The sequence below is a fragment of the Syngnathoides biaculeatus genome, chromosome 22 (assembly GCF_019802595.1).
Source record: "Syngnathoides biaculeatus isolate LvHL_M chromosome 22, ASM1980259v1, whole genome shotgun sequence".
NCBI lineage: Eukaryota > Metazoa > Chordata > Actinopteri > Syngnathiformes > Syngnathidae > Syngnathoides > Syngnathoides biaculeatus.
In genome coordinates, this window is record NC_084661.1 from 12,712,280 (window position 1) to 12,731,090 (window position 18,811).

Consider the following 18,811-nt stretch of genomic DNA (forward strand, 5'->3'; position numbering starts at 1 on the left):
CAGCGTCTCATTTTCAAAACACACTCAAATCTATTTTTTTGAGCCACCAAAATGTTGACGTCGTGTTGTTGTTGCGGGCCAATTTGTCGTGTTTATTTTCAGAGTGCAGACAAAAGCAGCTGACAAATGTTGTAAAGTTTTATGGCCTCTTGACAAAATGCTGCCACGTGCATTATCTTTTAATAATAAAAAAAAGGTCACAGTAAAAAAAAAATGCAATATGTTACATCAGCTGAAAATCGCTTTAAATACAAAACGACGTTTAAAAAAAAAAGTTAATTCAATTCCATTCGTGCAGGGTCTTGTATTTAAAAAAAAACTCCTGATGAGGATGCCCCATAAACAATTCATTTATGTAATTAGGTTTAACAGTAAGAGGCCGCTTCATGTCAATTCCTGAATGAAATATGAAATATGAAAGCTCCAGTGTGAAGTTGGCGCCCTGAGGAGGTCCGTTTGTGTTCGAGTTGGCACACAAAGTTCAAATCATAGACCAAAAAAAAAAAGTTAAAGAGTAAAAAGTAGTCAAGTCGGATTAATTAAATCTTGCAGTGAGCAGCGGTTGGTTGGTTTGGGTGGGGTGGGGGTCCCCCTCGTTTAGGGTCCTTCCCCATGCTGGGGGCCCCATCGGACGAGGCGAGGTCTCCGCAGCAAAGGGGGAAGAGTGGAGGTGACCAGGAGGCCCTGCAGGTCCGCGGGGTCGCCTTCTGTGCGGGGGCTCCGTCCGGGGACCCCGCCGAGGTTCGGCAGGCGTGCAGGGCCTGCAAACACGAGCACACAGCCCGGGACGCTTCACTCGCCTGAGGGGGGGAAAACTGCACAAATACTTCCCTTGTACTTTTAGCTAAAATCATGATAGCTGTTTGTGTTTTGTTTTTGTTTTTGTTTTTGAAAGAGGTAAAAAGTTAAGCCTGCTTGAGATCTTGAGTAAAATATTCTAAACGTAAACCCAATGACGACTATGAGAAGTTTCAGAGAAACAAGATATTCCCCATCAATGGCCTTATTTCTGAAAATCGTGGGGAATGTGACAACCACCCCTCCCCACAAAAAAAAAAATAAAAATTCTGGCGTTCAACATTTACAATATGAGCACTTTAAAAATGGTCATTTTATTTTTGTTTTTCTCATTTCGGGAAATGTCAGAATTGAGCTTGCATTATAAAAGAAATAAACATAATTAAAAATATATTTTACCCTAGGAATGGAGTTCATGGCGACATATTCTAACCACTTTTGGGGAATTAAGTCGCACCCAATCGATTAATCGACCAGGAAGCGAAAATCGCCCGCGTATTATTTATTTATTTACATAGGAACAAATTACAACAGAAGAGAAAGAATTAAATTCAAACAAATGTGTTTTTAAAAAAAAAATCTGGAAAAAACTGCAAATAATTGGCCGGATTTTTTTTTTATTTTTTATTTTTTACAGTTTTTCCTCTCTGTTGTAAAGTTAAGCAAATACTAAAAGACAGGATACTGTAAAAGAATCTGTAAACTGTAAACATTAAAGGACTCTTCACTAATTAATTGTAATATATAATCTAAAGAACTTTCTTGTGCTATAGAGAAGACAAAAAACAAAAAACAAATGCAATGGTTTTTTTTCTTCTTCTCTTCTGTAAGTGATTTATTTTGTATGCAGATTTTTCTTGATTCCAAAATGGCCCCTGCATTGCATATAATGAACAATACAGATTTTTGCTTTTCGTACTTAAAAGTACATGTCAGTCTATAAGCTCCTTGAGTTGAATCAGTACTTGTACTGTTAGCCAGAGTCTTTTTGCACACACTAGTATCTGCAACTCTACTGTAGTACAAAGTAAGTACTCAAATGTGCGTATTCCTCACAGTTCAGGACCCCCCCCCCTCACCTGGACCCGGGACCCTCACGGCACCGACGCTCCAGCCTTTGTCTTCGAGCTGCAGGCGTCCCTGACCGTGGAAATTCCTGAGTGTGCTCGAAGGCCTCAGCGAGCACTGCAGGGACCACAAAACAACAACCACGAAAAAAAAAAAAAAACGATTCCTCAGATTCAACTAGAAGTGAAAGCGTTTAAAGAAATAAAACTGCTTAATAAAGCCTATTTATGTACTCACAACGCAGTAGCTGTGGGCTGCATTGTGAGTGTTGTCGTTTTTATGCCTCGCCCTGTTCGGTAAACAGCCCAAAGTGCATCGATGACAATCGATTAATCGTCGAGCCCCGTTGATTATCTTTAAATTGTTCAAATCGTCATTTCAGCCTCCCCGAATTGTTAATAGTAAAAATATTCCATAGCTGTATCCATATAATATAACGCGCTATAATGCAGACATATGAGCTTTTGTAAGAATGGCGAGAGGTGTGCAACTTACGGCCCGTGGGCCACACACAGCCCACCACATTCATATTTATTATTTTTTTAAGATGAGAAACATGGGCTTTACGGTGGATCGGTAGGTAAAGCGTTGGCCTCACAGTTCTGAGGACCCGGGTTCGACCCCGGCCCCGCCTGTGTGGAGTTTGCATGCTCTCCCCGTGCCTGCGTGGGTTTCTTCCGGCCACTCCGGTATCCTCCCACATCCCAAAAACATGCGACATTAATTGGACACTCTAAATTGCCCCGAGGTGTTATTGTGAGTGCGTATGTGCCCTGCGATAGGCTGGCAACCAGTTCAGGGTGTACCCCGCCCCCTGCCCATTGACTGGGATTGGCGCCAGCACTCCCGCGAAACTCGTGAGGATAAGCGGCAAAGAAAATGGATGGATGGATGAAAATACATACTTCCTGGACGTTGCACTAATGTTGAAAATGTGACATATGTACACTCAATATTGTGGATATGAATGGAGGCCACGACAATAATGTCCATATTTGTACCTCTCAGGTTAGCACTGAAAAATGGTTACATAATTACATTTACGTTCCAGCATCTTAATTTCATGTAGAACAATTATGATTCATTACAGTATATGATGTGGTGTACAGTAATTTATCACACTGTCAACATTATACTGCCCATTTCGCGCTCATTATACAAATATTACTGTAACATAAATAGACAAACAGAATCAGATTTAATTGTAAATATACCGTCTATTCATCTCACTCACATTACACAGTAAAACAAAAAATGTATTATTGATATCATTATATTTTAGGATCTTAAAACAATGCATGTGTGTGAACATGCAAAAAAAAGACTATTGATAATCAAGGTTTTAGATTTTAGAGACTTCAAATGATGGAAGTGAATGAGCACAAAATATGTATTTGATGCTTTTCAACAAACTGCCAATGTGTTTTAAAAATACTTTCTTCTCTCTTTTTTTTGTCAGTCACGCACCTGTGTGGATGCCAGAACGCAGGGTGACGTCTTGCTTTTTTCGGAAATGGGCATCAGAGAGTCCAGCTGCAGTGGGAGGGGGCGGGGGTTAGTCGACATTTCGGCCAAGGCGTCGGCGGACACGTCAGTCACCGTCAGAATCTTCCCGGCGGGCGGCGGTCCCCGTTGGGCGGGACCGCGGTCGTCGCGGCCCCCCAGCTGCAGCAGCTGGCGGATGTGCTGGACCAGGCCCATGTCCAGGAGCAGCTTCTTCCTCTGGATCAGCGCCTTGACCCGCTCCTCCTCCTCTTCGTCGTCCCCGTCTTCTGGCTCGCAGGTTCCGACTGGAGCCGGACGCTTGAGGAGCAAAACAAATTTGTTTTGATGAGCCGACTCGCACTCGCTTGTCGTCGCATTTTGTTCAATATTTGAACAGCCGTGGCCGTGACGTACTCATCGGGACGGTTCGGCGTCGTTTCCATGAGCGCATTAAATAAACAATTGCCCTGAAGAATTCCTGCTCATGAAATATTAAATTGTGGCCACAATTCAGCAGCAATGCGTATCATAACGTGTGCACAAAATACTAAATACTAAAAGACTAAACAGTGGCCGCAATATGCAAATTTTGTCGACTGAAATAGTTCCAAGGTGTGCACGATTTGAAACAGCGAGCACCTTCGCCAACAGATGCCTTCGACAATTTCGAGAGAAGCCGTTTGCTTATTTTGCCGCCACAACATACCAATTAGTGGCCGCGGGTGCACGAAAGAGCAAATTAGTACTTCATCCGCACGGCTAACTTGCACGCAAAATACACAATTGTGGCCGTTCATTATGGTTGCCGTGCGCGACGACGGCTAAACAAATGGATCATCTGTGCCAGAAACCGATTTTCTTAACGGTATTGACAAGACGTGGTGCTCCATTTGCTTACTCGACTATCCAGGAATGACAAAATTATTTTTGTGTGGTCTCAAATGATCATTTTTGGCACCTATTATATCTGTGTTATGGCCACGTTTGACCCCACCCCCCCTCTCCCTGTCACGTCTGGGGTTTTGTCCATTTGCATGTGGCGGCGAGTAAAAATGTGCAAGCATCATCTGGCTCATTTGAATATTGCCAGTGGGGTCAAAGAGGAGGCCGGCAATTCATCCTGGGACAAAAGAGTGCCGGGACGCCCTCTCGCGGCGGCTTCAGGGGCTCACCGGGTGGGCGACGGGGGGTCTGCGGTGTGCCGGTCGAGGTCCGGGGCGTCTGGAGGGCTCCCCCGCCGTTTCCCCCTGAGAGTTCCGATGTCGGGCGACGGTGGGGTCCCGATGCCTGTCGCGCAGCTCCTGCAGTTGTTGCCTACCAATGACAGCAAAATTCCACTTCAGCCTCAATCCAATCACTATTTCAATTATAATGCAGTATAATAATGATAAAATATGAGCCAAGAGTGAATTAAGTAGATTAGGAAATTTTTAATTTTTGAAGCCCCTAGCCCCACACACCGATTTTTTTATTTCTATTTTATAAAAATATTTTTCTATAATATCTTCTCGAGCTCCAAACAGGGTGGCAAAACCTTTTTTTTTAAAACATTACTTTAAAAAAATACTCATTTTTTAAAAAATAATAATTCATTCCCAGTATAATTCATAATCATTTAATGATACTTTACGGACCAATTGTGGACTGTAGTAGCAATACAAAGTGTATAAATCAAACAATTGTTCAAATTTTTAAATTGTGTAGTTTAGAATTAGTTTCATTTTTTTGTTTTATTTATAATTAAATTATGTTCAAACATTTATCAGTAATAGTTCATTTCATGATACATACCTAAGCATTTATACACATTTAAAACATTGAAGGTATTGGTAAAATAGTTTTCTTGTTTTATTGTATTCATTTACAATAAAACAATGAGCTAATTATTTTACGAGATGCTGGATATCACAGGTGGCAAACTAAAGGCCCGGGGGCTACATCTGGCCTGCCACCTGGTTTTACGTGGCCCGTGACGCCAAATCTAGAGTTTCAAGTTCCATGATTCTTGTAAAAATATGTACCAAAATCTCAAATTGTCATACATCATAAATGATAAATTTGAGATATTACAAGCATTTTTGTGTTCCCAAACGTGGATATTTGAAAAACAGATTACCCTTGATTTGTGATTCCAAAACTAGTTCACAGATTGATGACGCAAATATGACGAGATGACTAAATATTTTTGTTCCACAGTCATAACGGCCCTGTGAGGTAAACGGCAACAACAATGTGGGCTGCGAGAAAAATGTATTTGACACCCCTGCTGTATATGAATGGAAAATGAATGCTGGGGAACAGGGAGAATTAAGCGCATCCCAGAAGTATGTGTGTTGGGAGATTGAAATCAGAAATTGGGATTTTGAGGCAATAACTCAATAGATTTTTACTGAAGTTACCTGGCGCACTCCTGTCGGGCTCTGGAAGCTTCCGTGGCCTGCACCAACGTGCTTCCCTGCGTGAAGAACCTGTCGTACTTGTCTCCGCCCTCCCTGGGGAAGATCCTCCGGAAGCCTCCGAGATGTTTGCTCTCGTACGTGTCCGTCTGCTGGGCCGAGGCCACCTTGGACTGGTGCAGCTCCTTGGACCTTTCAATCAAAACCGGAGAGGGACTCGAGTCAGTCAGGTCGAGAGAGCCGTAGGCCGCCCGCAATAGTATTTACTCCCACGGCTAACATCTAAAAACTCAGGAGCACAACCCAAAAACATGGCCGTGGGAGAGGAGTCTCACCTCGCTGCTTTGGACCGGTTCTCCTGCAGACGCTCCTCCTTGGCGATCTTGCTCTTTTTGCACGCGTGCAGGTTGATGAGCAGCAGCGTGTCCAGCAGCAGCGCGTCCTTCACCTCCCGGTCCAGCTGCGAGTCGGTGGTAAAACTGGGCGAGTGGTTCACCTGCCAGATGATCTCATGCTCACCGAACGGCGCTTTAACTATCGTTTAGGCTTGTTGTTCAGCCGCGTAGCAAGAAAAAACCGAGGAGGGGGTCCGGAGGCGTTGGGGGTACCTCGAGCAGCCAGGGCCGCAGTCGCTGATCCAGCAGAACGTCGAAGCCGAGGATCTCGAAGCAGACGCTGGCGGCGGCGTGGTTGGGGAAGCACGTGCGGTAGTTGTGCTTCAGGACCGGCTGCACCACGATCAGCGTCTTGATGATCACGTCCTCGATGTCGCACCACAGCTTGGCCGTGTCGGCGCGGGCCGCCTCCAGCTGCCGGATGAGCGTCGTCAGCTTCCTGGAGGAACCGGAAACCGAACACGGGCAGGTGGAAATTTTCCCGGTGTTTTTTCCGCGCATCACCGTGGCAACGCACCGCTTGCTACCCGTGTTGTCGTCGCGGATGAAGTTGTCCTTGTGCTTGTTGATGGAGTAGTTGGTAAGGTGCATGCATACTTCGTCCTGGTAAGAGAAATCTAAAGTGACTAAACCACACTTCGATTAACACGTATGCCTTGTAGTTCTAAGGTTCTGGGGTCCAATCTGAGTTCTGAGTAAATTAAAGGTCAGGTACTTGTGATAACGTTTAGTCTAGCAGAGAAGGCTACGCTAATAGTGGCACCGTATTGCCGACATTGGTGATGCAGTCAAGACCTTCCGTCCTCACCATGTTGCCGTGCGTCGGCTCCATGTACTTGGTGGTGCAGAACCGGGCCAGCCCCTCCTTGAACAGGAAGATCCTTAGCGGGTCACATGACGTCACCAGCACGTAGATACGCAAGTCGAACTTGTAGCCGTCCATCACCAAAGGCTGAATTCAAGACAGGACAGGTGAAGTGTACTCGACTGGACCCGAGTCCAGGATGACTTGATGTCTAACAAATGTCACCAATTTCAGGACTTGGCTAAAATTTTTTGAGGACTCGACATTGACTTGGGGGTAGACCGGAGTTGGTAATATCCAGGATCGTCGGACCCCGGTCGGCAGCTTGCTCCACTATCGGTACACTGATCACTGATGTTGTGAGCACCCACCCTGGTGATGTAAAGCTGACAGATCATGTGTTCTCCGGGCTGAATATCTCTGCTGGACCTGGTGATGAAGATCCCCCGTCCCTGGCAGCCCGAGTCGGGCTTGCAGATGAAAGTGGAGCGCTTTCTCACCCGCGTGTACGCTTGGAAGTCGCAGTAGCTGGGAAAGACAAAAGAATAATAATAATTGAGACGGTTTCGAGACGAGGGGTGTGGATAACAGACGCACTCTGCGGGAAGGCACCACGTCCTGGGAAAGATGTTGTAGTCTTTAGGGAAGAGCTTGAGCATGCGGTTCAGGTTCCTGGCCAGAGTGTCTTTGCGGCAGATCTCGATCATACCGGGAAAATGATTGATCTTCTGGAAGGGATCAAACGCACAGGTGGGGGTTCTTTGGACCACAACATTGAAACTAGGAACTGCCGTTCTACCACAAATGGGGACAAGCGAATGAAATTAATCGTCGTCATAAAGTAGTAGCGATAAATGGAGGCTAATTTCATGGACGGAATCACTGGATAACCCTTCGGTCATACCTGGTACTGCTTCATGCCCTTCACCCTGTCCAGAGACACGGAGCAGTCGGACCACATCAGCGTCCAGTCGTCTCCTTCGCCCACCGCTTTGAGGCCGTAGCGACGGGCGGCGCGCCGCACTGACGTACGAAATACACATTAGCGCCCGTAGAAGACGTGTTTAGCCGTCCGTGTGATGTCTCGCAAACACACCGCTTTCGTACTTGCAGCTGGTCAAGTTGATGCTCAGTCATCTGGAAGGGAGGAAAAGACAAACAGGGACACAACAGCCTCTTCCCCGACACCAGCAGCCCGTCCAGAAAGTTTTCACACCTCGTCTTGGATCCCGTACTTGTTATTATTTATTGAAAATAACTTGATTTTTCCAGAACTATACACCTGAGTTTTTAAAAATATATACAACTTTTTTTTGTAAAAACTGCAACTTCAACCAATAATATACAACTTATTTTAGAAATATACAACTTTTTTGAAAAAGATTTTCTTTCAACTTTTCCCGCAAAAATAGTTTTTCAGAAAATATCCGACTTTTTCGAAAAGGGACGGTATCATGGTAACATTAGATTTGACCTTATCAAGGGTATCTACAGTACGAAGTATTCACAGTGCTTTACTTACTATTTCGTTACGTTACAGCTTTTTTACATTGTCATTATGGGATGTTGCATAGAAACGTGAGGGGGAAAGGACTTACCGTAACTTCCGGCCTGTAAGCCGCAACTTTTTTCTCACACCTTCAACCCTGCGGCTTATGCGGTGATGCGGCTATTTTTTGCATTTTTTTCTATCTGTGGCATGGGGGCACTCGAGCGGAAAAGGTAAAAATGAGAGCGGTGGAATATATGTGCAGAGGAAGTGACTTTTACCGGTATGTTTTTTTTAACCGGCCCTGTTAGCGCTGCGCTAGGATGTTGCTGCTGTGTTACTGCCATGTCCCTTTGAGTTTTACCGGTATGTTTTTTTTATTTACCGGCGCTGTTAGCGCTGCGCTAGCGTTAGGGCCGCGCTAGACTGTTGCTGCTGTGTTACTGCCGTGTCTTAGTGATTTAGCTATGTTTTTTTTCAACTGGCCTTGTTACTGCTGTTCTACCATGTTGCAACTCTGCAGCTGTTTTTTTTTACCAGCTACCGTGTTGTTCCTATGTTAAGCTACGCTAAGCTATTAAAACTTTGAAAACTTTGTGTACCGTCTTTCTTACTGGCATGTCTCAGTGATTTTTACCGGTCAGTTTTTTTTTTTTAACCGGCCTTGTCAGCACCGCGCTAGAGTTAGCATTACCGCCGCGCTAGTGTTAAACTCTGTGTTCCGTCTTTCTTTGTAAATATTTCGTGTTTCAATGTGCGCACTTCAGCTTTTACACAGGTGCGGATTATGTATGTACCAAATGGTATTTCCTTTACAAATGTACTGGGTGAGGCTTAAAACCAGTTGCGCTCTGTAGGCCGGAAATTATGGTATTTCACAATATGGCTGTAACATGGCAAAATATGGGAAATGTATATAACACTGCGAATAGTTTCCGAATACACTGCAAGAGGTCATCCGTGAGGGAGGTGCGGTACCTCCTCTTGGTCCTGTTTCGCCTCTTGTGGAAACTCCCTGGGTTGCAGCCTGACGTGATTGGGGTTAGGGTGATTTTCGGCGCTCTTCCTCCATTCTGCTGCTTGTCTCCGCACGGCAAAGTCATCCTTTACCACGCAAAATGTGACAAATTAGAATATGAGCCTGGTGGGTTTTGTATGCCAACGAAGTATTAGTTAGCACAAGAGAGAGTGTGATGTACTGCAGCAGTACAATAGCTGTGTGACAGTTCTTATGTATTATACATCGTGTCAATGTAATTCTGTGCATTAAAACTGCAAAAAAGCAAACCGGCAATATTACGGAGACTACATGTAATCCCGAGTGTTTAGTGACGGCTGACTTCTCATTTTACAATCATGCCAGTGAAATATTAACAAAGAAGAGAGACGTTCTTACTGTTTATCATTTATGGAGGCCAGGTGGGGCATCGGGGGGCATTTCAGGTTTACCCTGGGCCAGGACTGGGTGCCGGGTGTCAGTGTCCAGTGATGCAGATGATCCTCAGCGCCGCTCCAGGCCCAGTCAGCCTGTGTGATGACATTTGCTGTCCTTTGTTATGCGGCAGGATTTCTGCTACTGTTTCAAATTAAACGCGCACAGCTAACTAAAAAAAAAGTTCGATTGAGCTCAACCTAACATGCGAAAATCCAAAAATGCAAGGCACTGCTATTAAATAAATGTGCACTAATGAATTTTAGAATAAAGCAAACGCATGAAAATAAATGCATGATCTTTTTAGAATAATGAGACAAAATCTAATCAACAAAAATGTGACAAAATTATTTTTATTAAATTCAGTGTATAGGCTGAATTTAATAATAACATGTAACATAACATAACATATAACAAATTTAATAACTTGAATTTTTTATTTATTTATTTATTTTATTGTGTTTATTTTATTATAAAATTTAAATTGTAAATAACATGTAAATAAAGTGAGATTTGGGACTGGTGAGTGATTTTGAAATGATTTCTTGTTTCAGCTGCAGGCAGTGACCTTCTTTGTGTTCCTCAGCGACTCGCCTCCGCCTGGGCGCCCGAGCCGGCTCCGGGGAAGACGCCAGGCCGCATCAAGACGAAGCCCCGAGCCACAGTCTCCAGGAAAAGCGGAAGCGAGAGTCATGTTTCATGGCGAGCTCGGTCCACACGGTCATCGCTGGGATCTGGCGAGCAATTAGAAAGTGCAAGAAAAAAAAATTCAGATTTTTGCGCATTTGACGGAGAGATGACATTTAGAAAAGTCTGTGTGTGAGCGCCTGGGTGTGAGTTGTGGCCTACATCAGAGTCCTCATTTCGTATAAGTGCGGTCATCCAATTAGATGATCATCTTAAACCGCATCAGCGACTGCGACACCCGCGCACATCAGCACTTAATCACTCTATTTTCTCATCATTCGAGCACTAGCCTATCTGGAGCATATCAAAATTTAATCATAAATGATAACTGTTGTATTCTGCATCTCTCAGAAAGATGAAAGGCGGTCACGTCATGATGTCGTAGCAAAACAGAGCAGCTTCAGATAGTTAGGAAACGTTCCCATAGCAACCGACTGCTATGGCTCAACTCTTGAAAAACTCTTAGGTCAAGGTGTTAGCATTCGGAAAAATATGCAAGTGGTTTTTATCTCGCGATTGAAATATTTCAAGAAAATGTAGAAAGTCGTAATGCACTTTTGCAGCTACGCTGTGTGATTTTCTGACCAATAGAAAACATCTTTTGATAACTTTTAAACGCACTTGGCTTTGGAGTTAGTCAGTCACCAGTTTGCGCTAAATGCTTCATTAGATTAGGTTTATTGTTTTAAAATTATGGTGCCTTCAAGTGTGTCTTGGGATTGATGTTCAATTTTGATTTTTGTACAACACGCTGTTGAAGTTGTGGTTTTTAAGCGCTCAAAAGCGAATTAAAATGAGTTGTTTAGAAGGAAAAAATGTACAAGTTATCGAGAGACACCATTAAAACTGAAAAATGTGGTTCTGTAGGGGCTTTTATGGGAAAAACTGTTCCAGATAGTCTGAAAAGGTCCTACATGTAGCAATAAGTGATCATATATCCATCAGTACTTGATAGAATTTTGAAGTTACACTCGACAGGTTCCCAAGTAGACAAGGGCCAAAAGTAAAATAGTAAAGTGTGTCTCAAACTGCGATCAAACACCACGTTTGCGTATTTTAGACATACATATGGCTTTTTTCTGAGCTTGTAAGCTTTGTTCGAATGAAAAGAGGTGAAAGCTCCAATTTACGACTTGCTGTCAGGGAAACCAAACGCTGCCCAGTCGCCATGGAGACCGCCAGCTTTGCCCTTCGAGACCACTCCGCTGCTAACCGCTCAGCTCGTTAGCTTAAAAGAGGTTGCAAACGTTTCTAACCTGCTTTGGTGGAGATCTTTACCGGACAAGAGGCCGCTTTTATTGCCTTCTTTCTGCTTCGGTGTCGCTCTTCTTCACACTTGAACGCGAAGACAAAACACACGAAAGAGACGCAACAAGTCAACTCCACATTAGGCAGCCGCTTCTGTTTTTAGCCAATCAGCAACACGGAGGCGCCGGCCTTTTAAAGTCTGATTGGCTGTCGACCCTCTCCTTGCTGATTGGTCGCTACTCTCCCTTTTCCACTGGCTTGTGCGACTGCTGGACTTCTGGTTATGGTTTTATATCTAAAATTTATTTTACAATGTGTCAGGATTTACAAACTATTGTCAAAAATCGAGAATAGTACATCCATGTTCATTAGTCACATTGGAAATGTATCAAGATATATCGTACAAAGCATCTTATTTTGGACGAATACAACATAGCCCCCTCTAGCGGCAGATATTCTCCTTTACATTCTGTTATAAGATTTTTACGGGATGTGCTCTTAACGGGCTAGTGGCGCAATGGATAACGCGTCTGACTACGGATCAGAAGATTCTAGGTTCGACTCCTGGCTAGCTCGAATTTTTTTTCCGTTTGAAAAAAAAACCTCATTGAATGAATGGGACAAGAATGCGTGTGAACGGTGGCGCAACTGCAAAACAAACTTATACAAATCCACATTTTCTGCTTTTTGAGGCTACTTTTTTTTTTTTTACATCCGCTGCAAAGTTTAATGATTTCCACTGTAAAGTAAACATCTCCGAGGGCACATTAAGGCACCGCGTAACGCCAATTTTGCACATTTGTAGATGAGTTTGGCCAATTTTCAAAAGATCCTTGCAACTTTATGTCACTCTCTGGTTGCAAAGATGCATTATGAATGGGGGGCGTATCACTTAAAAACGTTTAATTGTTAAATTTCACAAATGTATGCATAATAAGAGTGACAATCTGAAAAATCTCAGTAATTATATTACTTAGACCGCTTGGAAAGGGACTCTTCCGAGGGTCCCCGAACGCACCACGGTCCTTGCTTTTCCGAGCGACTTCACTTCGACGAGCTCAGTGACAACAACAACTAAAATGTAAGTTTTAGCCTCTCACTCAAGCTTTACGTCGTCATCCCAGCTCCTGTGGTTCTTCTCGCCGTTGTCAATTCATCGCCGTGACGCTTTGTGACAAACGTAATCATTATCTTCCAACCGACTGAAGTTGTTTCAACGAGTGTGGCATGTCCAGTGCACTTCTTACGTTTCTCGCGTAAGCAAGTGCAGACTGCACAAAAAAGAGGAAGAGTTTGAAAAGGAGTGTCATGCTATTGTTACGTCTCGGTGACACCTGTTGTCTTCACTCACCCTACATACAGCCTGGATATATGGTTTTATTTTCTTATTTTTCATTCCAGAATGAACAGCTCCACTCCCTCATTCTCCCAAGTGGCGTTCAGGGACGTTCCACACTCGTACCCACCAGCCACCCCCGTCATCTGCAGCTACACCCTCGCTGCAAATTTCCACCCCAGCCCCCGAGATTGGGTGGGCATCTTTAAGGTGGATGTTTTTTTTTTTCTTTTTTTCAGAGGTGGAAAACATATTTTATTACTCATGTATTCATGTATTGATTATTGATTTATAAACGCAAATGCAATTAATCTCTTCCAGCATGTCCCCAAAAAGCGAAAAAAAAAAACTTTTGTAACAAGAAAATTAGGACCCTATAGTATTGGGGTTTATAAAAAAAGAAGACAAAAAATATACACTAATAATATTAAACAAAAAACAAAACAAATTCATTGTCCAGCTCTTTCTGGTGTTTCCTTCATCCACTGGGACACAGTGTAAGCACAGTCGCTTAATAATAGTTGGTTTTCACAGAAGATCCAGAATATGTGCTCATACTATCTGTCTACGTGAGTTGCCGGACCGTTTGTGTTCAAAGGTCTGTCGATTAGTGCATTGTAAACACCGTGGCCTTTACCTTATTCAGTCGCCCGTCAGTGGCATTTTCCATTGCAGTTGGTGGACGAAGGTCATGTGGCTGTTTTGAATGCATAACATCAGAATGGGATGTACTTCATGATGTATCCACTTTAGTACTGTAGTGAGTTTTTTTTTTTCTAATAACGTATTTCCTTTCCATCCTCTGTATGCCGAAATGTGTTTTCATTTTGATTTCTCCAGGTGGGCTGGAGCACCACCAAGGACTATCACACCTTTGTGTGGGTGGAGTCGAGCGGGGACTCGAGCCAGGAACAGTCATCGACGAGGCACGCTTCTTTTAAAGGTGGGACGGTGAACGTGTTATTGCCGAGCTGTCCACGTTGTTGTCGTTGTGCTGTCGCAGTTGTGCTCCTCCTCAACATCCATATTTCTAGTCCCTCAAGTGCTTCTCATTTGAAACATTTGTAATTGTTCTTTTATTATTCCAAATAGAAAAAAGAAATGACAACTAAAAACAATGTTATTTTTTTTTAAATTGGCATGTGACACAATCTAAAAAACGCAGATAAAATTCAGATAGTAACTGCTGTGTAAGGAGAATATTTTTACTTGAGAATTTTTCTGGCAACTTTAATATGAAAAATGTTTTTATTATTGTACTTCTAGTTTTTAAACAAGGGGGCACGGTGGAGCAGCTGGTAAACCGATGGCCTCGTAGTTCTGGGAACCTGGGTTCAATCCCGGCCCCACCTGTGTGGACTTTGCATGTTTTCCCCATGCCTTGCGTGGGTTTTCTCCGGGCACTCCGGTTTCGCCCCGCATCCCAAAAACATGCAACATGAATTGGACACTCTAAATTGCCCCTAGGTGTGATTGTGAGTGCGGCTGTTTGTCTCGATGTGCCCTGCGATTGGCTGGCAACCAGTTCAGGGTGTATCCCGCCTCCTCCCCGTTGTCAGCTGGGATAGGCTCCAGCACTCCCCGCGACCCTCGTGAGGATAAGTAGCAAAGAAAATGAATGGATAGTTTTTAAACAATTTGATCGTGAAGCTCATTGGTTAATCCTGCCCTCCGTGTCAATCAGACTACTACCTTCCGAAGGACGAGTTGGACTTCTACCAGTTCTGCTATGTGGACAGCTCGGGTCAAGTACGCGGTGCCAGCACGCCGTTTTGCTTCAGAGTGCCGGACAGCGAGGACAAGCAAAGCGCGGAGAACAGCGAGGACAACGACCTGCTGGTCATTACCACGCAGGTAGAGACGCACACAGCAGCTTGGCTTCGTGTGAGCGAAAGTGTCGGGTGCCAAAAATGTTCATATTCAGCGTTCCACTTTTCTGGAAGACTTTTATGTAACTACTGTACATCTGGACCATGTGAGTTTAAATTTGAGAGGTGAGGTTTTTAATTTTTGAGTTTTGGGATAAATTTGTCACTTTTTGGGGGGGGGGGCATAAAATATTCAGGGTTTAAAAATGGCAAAACATTGTGTAAAAAAATAATCATAAAAATAAAATCTAAATAAATATCAATATAATAATAAAAATAAAAATATAAATAAAATTGGTCATAAAAATCTGTGTGAAAGAACTCAACATTTCAAGTTATCCTTCCATTTTCTTTCCCGCTTATCCTCACAAGGGTTGTGGGGAGCGCTGGAGCCTATCCCACCTTTTAGTGTGTCCAATTAAGGTTCCATGTTTTTGGGATGTGGGAGGAAACCGGAGTGCCCGGAGAAAACCCACGCAGGCACGGGGAGAACATGCAAAGTCCAGACAGGCGGGGCCGGGATCGAACCCGGGCCCTCAGAACTATCAGCCCATCGCTTTACCGGCTGCTCCACTGTGCTGTCCATTCCAATTTAATCAAGTGTAAAATAAATGGCAATTCAAAAGTTTGTGCAGATTTAAATGTATTCCCTAAAACACCAAAAAAAGGTTTAGTATTTCTGGGGTCTATTATTATTTTTTTCCCACAGCCATTTTGGCTTTTTTTTTTTTTTTTTTTTGTCGGACCAGGAACAAGTGGAGCAGAGCAATCGGGAGAACGCAGCGCTCAAGGACGAAGTGCGGCAGATCCGAGAGCGGAACGAAGAGTTGGAGGAAACAATCCGAGGGGAGAGACGAGAAATGGAGATCTTGAAGGTGATTTGAAAACACGATGCGTGCGCGGCGCTGACTCGAACCGTCCGAGTTGACTCCGTGCTCCACAGGACAAACAAGACGAACTCGTGTCAGAACTTCACCGGGCCGAGGAGCAGAACGAGCGTCTTCTGCGCACTTTGCAGGAGCAACGAGAGGAAATTCAGCGCTTGAAGGTTTGATTTGCTCTCACGCTTGTGGCTTGTGTCAACGTCATGCCGACTTCCGTCTTCTGCAGGAGGAGATGTCGATCCACGTGACTAATCAGGTGCTACTCCAGGAACAGAACCTTGCTGAGAGCGCGCGGTCCGATCCAAACCCAGAGGATGACGGTGGACTGCTGCTACAAGTTGAGGTACAGAACGTGGGGAAAGGGAAAAAAAATGGTGTGTGACGGACATCTACATTGCAGTCCTGGGCGCCACTGTGACTATCATATTTCATGGCATCTACGCTTTCATATTTGGTCTTCCAGCGGCAACTCCGAGAAGCTCACGCGGCGATCGCGGAGAAGGACGCCATCATCGAGGAGAAGAAGAACCTGACGTCGTTGCTGGAAGGCCACAATCAGGAGCTTGCGGAAGAGAACCGAGTCAGCGCCACCTTTTACTTACTTACTAATTTCAACCTGTTGTTACGTCGTGACACCGGCCTCCATTTTGTCGCTAGAAGCTTAATTGTGACATTGAGGAGCTGCAGAAGACTTTGGATGACCTTCAAATGCCTCCGCCCCCCCACTCGGTACACCGGGATGCCGCCCCGGCAGCACCCCATTGCCCGATACGCCCGGATCTGGCGGAGACGTGCGAGAGCTTCGATGAAAACATACCTGTAGGTTAGTGTACGGCTACAATTAGCTTTAGCATCACTGATATTTACATTCGTGTTGGTCATCGTACTATGATGTGCTTTTTTTTGCAGTGAGCATTGTTGAAGATGAGGAAGACCAGGTACTGAAAACCTCATATGGGTTTTAAATGGGCTCATCATGCACACACACACACACACACACACACACACACACTAGGTCACTGGTGTCAAACTCGAGGCTAGGGGGCCAGATCCGTCCAGCTACATCAGCGGTGTCGAACTCTTTTTCTCGCGGCCCACATTGTTGTTCCGTTTTACCTCAGAGGGCCATTATGGCTGTGGAACAAAAATATTTAATCGTCTCATCATATTTACATCATCAATTTATGAACTAGTTTTGGAAATCAGAAATCAACCGCCATGTGTTTTTCAACTATTCACGTGTAGTAACACAATAATGCTTGTCATATCTCAAATTTATCATTTATGATGTATAACAATTTGAAATTTTGGTACAGATTTTTACAAGAATCATGGAAATTGACAAGATTTGGCTTCGCGGACCACATAAAATCATGTGGCGGGCCAAATCTGCTCCCCGGGGCCTTGAGTTTGACACCTGTGATATACAGCATCTTGTAAAATAATTAGCTCATTGTTTTATTGTAAAAGAATACAATAAAACAAGTAAAAAAATCTATTTTACCCATAATTTCAATGTTTAAAATTTGTATAATTGCTTAGGTGCGAATGATGAAATGAAATGAAACATAAACCTACAAAAATGTTGAAATAGTATTACTGATGTAAATAATTGGTTTAGTACAATTTAATTATAAATGAGCCAAAAACATGAAAGTCATTATAAACTCCACACTTTAAAAATGAGAACAATTGTTTGATTTATATTCTTTGCATTGTTACTACAGTACACAATTGGTCCATAAAGTATCATTAAATGAATACGAATTATACTGAGAATGACTTATTATTTTATAACTAAAAAAAAGTTAAGTATACTGTATATATGGGCCACATAAAATCACACGGCGGGCAAGATCTGGCCCCCGGGCTTTGACTGTGACACCTGTGAGCTACATCAGTTTATGCGGCCCCCTGAACCAAAAAAATCAGGATCAGAATTTTTATTTTCCTTTTTTTATTTATTTTATGTCAAAAACACAGAACATAATAACCACGTGCCTTTACGTAACGTTTCCTGCTAAAATCTGTGTCAAGATTTTCATGATGGTGAATAATCAGAGTCATTTATTTATAACAGTGCAAAAAAAAAAAAAAAAATCATCACACGGACTGTTTTTTTTTTTAATTGAACATCCCGTACATCAGACTTGAGTCTTACATGGTGACAGCATGTTTTTTTTTTTTTTTTTTTATATATTCTTCTGCCAACCCCAGCCGGCGCTGACGTGCCGCCATTGCCTCGAGAGCTTCCCGGGAAGTACTCGGGCGGAGGTGGAGCGTCACGAACGCAATCACCGAGTGTGTCCCTTCTGCACGCTCATCTGCGACGGCATGGAGCAGGCCGTGTTCGAGGACCACGTCTACAGTCACGAGATGTGACCCGTGGAAAGACGCCTGAATGCGCCGCTTGATTGATGGTTGGATGGTTAAAAATGAATGTAGTCAAGCCAAATTTGACAATTGCACAAAATATGGCCACAACACTGATGTCTTGGCACTTTATTTTTACGCTTATATAAGATTTACACTGACTACATTGTAGCAAAGTTTCATTTCTCCAGTTTTGCCCCCAAAAAATTTACAAAACTGTGAGGGCTGCACTCACATTTCCAAGACACCGTAGTTAGAATACAACAGAGTTGTATGAAATAAAATTACTTACATTACACCCCGAGTAATGTTTCTGATGCTTGGCTTCCAAAATGTTATTTTACAAAAAAATAGTTAAATATTTCACAAACTTTGATGTAAGTGGGAAGCCTACGCTACACTAATTATTTGTATGAAATGAAAAACACTTAGTGCTAACTTAAGATGGCTGCTCGGCCACGTATTACGTTTCATCACCCAGCAATCTTGGAAGAAATATGTCATTTTTATTGCTGCCTGTCCACTAGCCACTCATGACGTTGAGTCC

General features: G+C 43.5%; 2 protein-coding genes and 1 non-coding gene across 7 annotated transcripts; 2 read left to right on the forward strand and 1 right to left on the reverse strand.

The window, feature by feature from the left end:
- Positions 1-13: 13 nt before the first annotated feature.
- Positions 14-12,382, reverse strand: ttll6 (tubulin tyrosine ligase-like family, member 6). Of its 4 annotated transcripts, none has more exons than XM_061810914.1 (18): positions 11,812-12,382; positions 10,437-10,602; positions 9,833-9,963; positions 9,415-9,540; positions 8,044-8,081; positions 7,852-7,970; positions 7,545-7,675; positions 7,319-7,475; positions 6,951-7,094; positions 6,660-6,745; positions 6,356-6,581; positions 6,083-6,207; positions 5,751-5,939; positions 4,524-4,665; positions 3,466-3,669; positions 3,334-3,399; positions 1,878-1,983; positions 14-761 (listed from the first exon to the last, which is right to left on the reverse strand). In XM_061810914.1, the coding sequence occupies exons 2-18, from the start codon at positions 10,560-10,562 to the stop codon at positions 598-600; spliced, it is 2,280 nt and encodes a 759-aa protein (XP_061666898.1). In that variant the 5' UTR covers positions 10,563-10,602; positions 11,812-12,382; the 3' UTR covers positions 14-597. The 4 variants fall into 4 exon arrangements, with proteins under 4 accessions (XP_061666898.1, XP_061666897.1, XP_061666899.1 ...); XM_061810913.1 differs by having other exon boundaries at positions 6,083-6,243; positions 7,545-7,672; positions 11,812-12,381; XM_061810912.1 differs by having other exon boundaries at positions 16-761; positions 6,083-6,243; positions 11,812-12,380.
- On the forward strand, positions 12,307-12,379 carry trnar-acg (transfer RNA arginine (anticodon ACG)). Its single transcript has one exon. It is a non-coding gene; the product is annotated as a tRNA-Arg (tRNA).
- A 408-nt stretch (positions 12,383-12,790) lies between the features above and the next one.
- calcoco2 (calcium binding and coiled-coil domain 2) lies at positions 12,791-18,738 on the forward strand. Of its 2 annotated transcripts, none has more exons than XM_061810919.1 (11): positions 12,791-12,884; positions 13,205-13,349; positions 13,980-14,082; positions 14,824-14,993; positions 15,757-15,882; positions 15,951-16,055; positions 16,118-16,234; positions 16,355-16,471; positions 16,549-16,714; positions 16,801-16,829; positions 18,109-18,738. In XM_061810919.1, exons 2-11 carry the CDS (start codon positions 13,206-13,208, stop codon positions 18,271-18,273), a joined length of 1,242 nt encoding a protein of 413 aa, XP_061666903.1. In that variant the 5' UTR covers positions 12,791-12,884; position 13,205; the 3' UTR covers positions 18,274-18,738. The 2 variants fall into 2 exon arrangements, with proteins under 2 accessions (XP_061666903.1, XP_061666904.1); XM_061810920.1 differs by having other exon boundaries at positions 16,549-16,710; positions 18,109-18,220.
- The last annotated feature ends 73 nt before the right edge of the window (positions 18,739-18,811 follow it).

Coding starts and splice junctions, on each gene's coding strand:
- calcoco2 (XM_061810919.1), top strand. CDS start 13,206: ATGAACAGCTCCACTCCCTCATTCTCCCAAGTGGCGTTCAGGGACGTT. Junction 14,083..14,823: donor GAGGCACGCTTCTTTTAAAG/GTGGGACGGTGA, acceptor CGTGTCAATCAG/ACTACTACCTTCCGAAGGAC. Junction 14,994..15,756: donor TGCTGGTCATTACCACGCAG/GTAGAGACGCAC, acceptor TTGTCGGACCAG/GAACAAGTGGAGCAGAGCAA.
- ttll6 (XM_061810912.1), bottom strand. CDS start 10,562: ATGACTCTCGCTTCCGCTTTTCCTGGAGACTGTGGCTCGGGGCTTCGT. Junction 6,582..6,659: donor GACAACACGGGTAGCAAGCG/GTGCGTTGCCAC, acceptor CGGTTCCTCCAG/GAAGCTGACGACGCTCATCC. Junction 1,984..3,333: donor GCGTTCTGGCATCCACACAG/GTGCGTGACTGA, acceptor TGGTCCCTGCAG/TGCTCGCTGAGGCCTTCGAG.